Source organism: Notolepis coatsorum, assembly GCF_963971535.1.
Source record: "Notolepis coatsorum genome assembly, chromosome: 6".
NCBI classification, from domain to species: Eukaryota; Metazoa; Chordata; class Actinopteri; order Aulopiformes; family Paralepididae; genus Notolepis; species Notolepis coatsorum.
Genome location: NC_140170.1, coordinates 68420986 through 68425007, shown reverse-complemented (window position 1 = coordinate 68425007; position 4022 = coordinate 68420986). Strand labels below are relative to the sequence as shown.

General features: G+C 39.0%; 1 protein-coding gene across 1 annotated transcript; it reads right to left on the bottom strand.

The window, feature by feature from the left end:
* Nucleotides 1-3016: 3016 nt before the first annotated feature.
* Nucleotides 3017-3718, bottom strand: LOC311229535 (DCN1-like protein 5; the record flags this gene model as incomplete). Its single annotated transcript, XM_084315611.1, has 1 exon — nucleotides 3017-3718. The coding sequence occupies one exon, from the start codon at nucleotides 3716-3718 to the stop codon at nucleotides 3017-3019; it is 702 nt and encodes a 233-aa protein (XP_084171737.1).
* Between the last annotated feature and the right edge of the window lie 304 nt (nucleotides 3719-4022).

The following is a 4022-nucleotide window of genomic DNA, read 5'->3' as shown; positions in this document are numbered from 1 at the left end:
ATATTGGCACACAAAGGGATCAGCACACAAAGCTGTACTACTACACTCACTCACACTCCAGATTCAGATCCCTTTATTGTCATGTCATTCAGTAGCTACCTTACAGGAAAAAAAGCGTGAAATTCACTTTGTTGTGGTTCCTCGACCATAGCAGCAACCAATAATATAAATAAAATAAAATTAGCATAGAATACAAATAAAATAAGATAAAGATAACTATATACAGTTAAAAAAAAGTGTGTGCAGTGCAGATAACAGGATGTAGATATTATACTATATCAAATTTAAATAACAAAATGGCTAAGTATGTTGTGTGATGTGCAATGTGCAATAATTAGCAGTGGGTGAAATGCAATGTGCAATACAGTTTTATCAGCAGCAACAGTGTTTCTCAAGTGTAGTCCAGGGGGGTTGAGTTAAGGGGGGGGGGGGGGGGGGGTGAAATCAATGTTTCCGTCACATGGTCCTATCGACTACCTAAATGTTTGTTGTTCAATGTGAGCGATCTGTAGTGCCGAATTTCCCTCGGGTTAAATAAAGGATTTCTATTCTATATATTCTATTGTATTCCATCACAGCTGTGTAGGGTATAGCGGCCAGGGCACCGACTCAGCCTCAGGCTGCAGGTTCTATTGTCACATGGTGACGTTTCTAATGACGTGTGTCTGTTGCCATGGAAACAGCTTTCCGACACAGACCTGCGTGCTGAATGGTGCGCTACTGTACATTAGGTGGCTTGTTGGTGAACTCTGCTATGCTGCTCTGCTCTGCTATACGTCTTTTACTATTATGTACCTTACTACTATGCTACTATACTACTACCTATCATGCTAATATGTCTACTACTATGCTACTATACTTATACTACCTATCATGCTAATATGTCTATGCTACTATACTTATACTACTACCTATCATGCTAATATGTCTATACTACTATACTTATACTACTACTGTATCTATCATGCTAATAGGTCTATACTACTATGCTACTATACTTATACTACTACTGTATCTATCATGCTAATAGGTCTATACTACTATGCTACTATACTTATACTACTACTGTATCTATCATGCTAATATGTCTATACTACTATGCTACTATATGTATACTACTACTGTATCTATCATGCTAATATGTCTATACTACTATGCTACTATACGTATACTACTACTGTATCTATCATGCTAATATGTCTATACTACTATGCTACTATACGTATACTACAGTAGCTATCATGCTAATATGTCTATACTACTATGCTACTATACCTATACTACTACTGTATCTATCATGCTAATATGTCTATACTACTATGCTACTATACTTATACTACTACTGTATCTATCATGCTAATAGTCTATACTACTATGCTACTATACTCATACTACTACTGTATCTATCATGCTAATATGTCTATACTACTATGCTACTATACTCATACTACTACTGTATCTATCATGCTAATATGTCTATAGGGCAATTCCATGCAAATGTCAACCTCACCATGAAAAAATTTAAATAACATGATCATAACCAAACCAATTTCAAATGTATCATCAAGGTCTATATTTTGAAGTACAAAATAGATTTGATCGTAATATTTATATGAGAATGCATGTTTTTTCACACTACAGGAGGAGACACAATGATGTAAACATTTATTTTTCGATTAACCTAATTGTATGACTTTCTGAATGGCCAGAATGGCAAAAAAAAATCAACAGATATTTTTCTAACCTCACCTTTGGTCATGAAGGGCTGTTGTATCAATATGTGAATCAATTATGTACTTTGTGTCTTTCCATTGGCAGGTGAAGCATGTTGTTATAATGCCCCTTTATGGGACAGCGAATGTAACATCCATAACGTTTTCCAGGAAAAGTTGTCATAAAACATGCATCTGGAATGTCAACCAAACTTCCTAAGCAAAGCTAACTTTTATAAAGATGACATATTAGCAACAATTAGTCATTCTGGTCTTATTTGTTGTATTCTTTACAAGTGTTATGGATGTTACCGTTATGGATGTTACATTGCAAGTGACGGATGTTACATTGCGAATGTGCAGTCTTAAATTCAGCCAGGTCCCAGAGTTTCATGGCATGTGATTTAAAAAATAGTGTGTTTGTGTGTTCCAGATATCCTACCTTATTGATAATCAAATCAAAATCAAATGTATTTGTAAGGCCCGACAACACACGTTAATGTCCCTTTAGGCCCATGTCCCTTCAGGCTATGGATTTGCGGTGTTTTCCAGCTTATACAAAAAATATATATATTATTTTGGAATATTGCAACTATACTACACAAAAACGTGTGTACACAAGTTCAACTCATGTTCAGCCCTATGTTACTCATTCGCACTAAAAGTGTTTTTTCTTTATTGTGTACGAAAATTCAGAATGTTATCTTTCAAAAGAGACCAGGCTTATGCATGTGCTATAAGCATAAAGTATAAAGATAAGCTTTGCAAAAAAAGTATGCAGTCCTCAAGTTCAAGTAAAAAAAAATTGCCACTTTTCTGGGCGCATGTTATGTGGTTAAATTTGGGATATTGCAACCACTGCAGAAAAATGTGAGTACACAAGTTCACGTTCAACTCAAGTTCAGACCTATATGCTACTCTATTTCATTAGCACTAAGTGATTTTCCTTTTTTGCATTAGTAACTTCAGAATGTTATCTTTCAAAAGAGACCAGGCTTATGCATGTGCTATAAGCATAATGTATAAAGATAAGCTTTGCAAAAAAAGTATGCAGTCCTCAAGTTCAAGTATAAAAGAAAATTGCCGCTTTTCTGGGTGCATGTTTCCAAGCATATGTTAAAACAATAAAGGCATCTTTGAGTGAGTAGAGATTCAAGATTCAAGAGGTTTATTCATCACATACAGTACAGTACACAAGACATAGTGAAATGAAGGTGGCCATGCCCGCTTCGATTGTGCAAAGTATCATTAAGTATCTCGAGGCTGGGGCCAGCATGTCCTCTTTTTTGGAAATCAAAATATGGTCACCCTACTGTTGTTGTTGCTGCTGCCACTGCCCGCGCTTTCTGCCACTCAACAAACTCATCTAGCAAGACTGGCCAGGCTTCATCATCATAGTTACTCAGGTCTGTGCTGACTGTCCTGCTGAACTCTAACACGTTGTACCACTGATCTTTATTCATTACCCTGTACTTAGACTGCTCTAGGAACTGATGAAACACAGGGAAAAGAGACCACGTCCTCCCAAGCAGCAGTGCCAACATGGACTTAGCTGTGTCCATGTCCAGACTCCTCTGGTCCTTATCCCTGGAGAAGTCAAAGGCGTATCGGTAGATATTCTTGAAGATTGCAGAGTCGTTGAGCTGACAGCGGAGGTAGTCCAGCTTGCTCTGTAATCTTTCTGTACAGTCACACTGTAGTAGAGTCATTCCCCTTAGCCACTCCTCCTTAGTAAAAAAGCACATATTTGGTGCTTCTAATTTCCAGGCTAAAACCAACATAATAATGTTCTCCGGTTCCACTCCGATGTCCTCACAGAACTTCTCCATGCCGTCGGGCCCGACCACCTCATCTGGCCCAGCATACTCGTAGAACCAGGCCAGGCACTTCTTACTGGAGAACCTAACCAGTAACCTGCCCCCATGGATCTGAGGCCTACAGAAACTGGTGATTTTATTCTTGCGGAGCCCATGGTCGTCTGACCCCGAGGACTTCTTAGCAGGCATCTCTGAGGCTAGACTGGGCTGCTGGGTCTGGACTGGAGTAGTTTGTCCAGCGTTTGTGATACGATGTTTATGTCAGCCAGTCCGCACTGTCGCTATCAGATCTTTTTTGTTACAACCTCGTCAACCGATCACTTTCAGCTGCTCTCGCTGTCCCCGGGATACTGCTTCCAGGGTGGAACGGGGTGCTGGTTGAGAATTGCAGGTTTCAGTCTATGTTGTTTAGTCTGTTCAGTGCTGCTTCAAGATGCCGAGGAAGAGAGAGAAGCTGAGGAACCGCCCGCTTATATAGAGACCCAAATGTTCT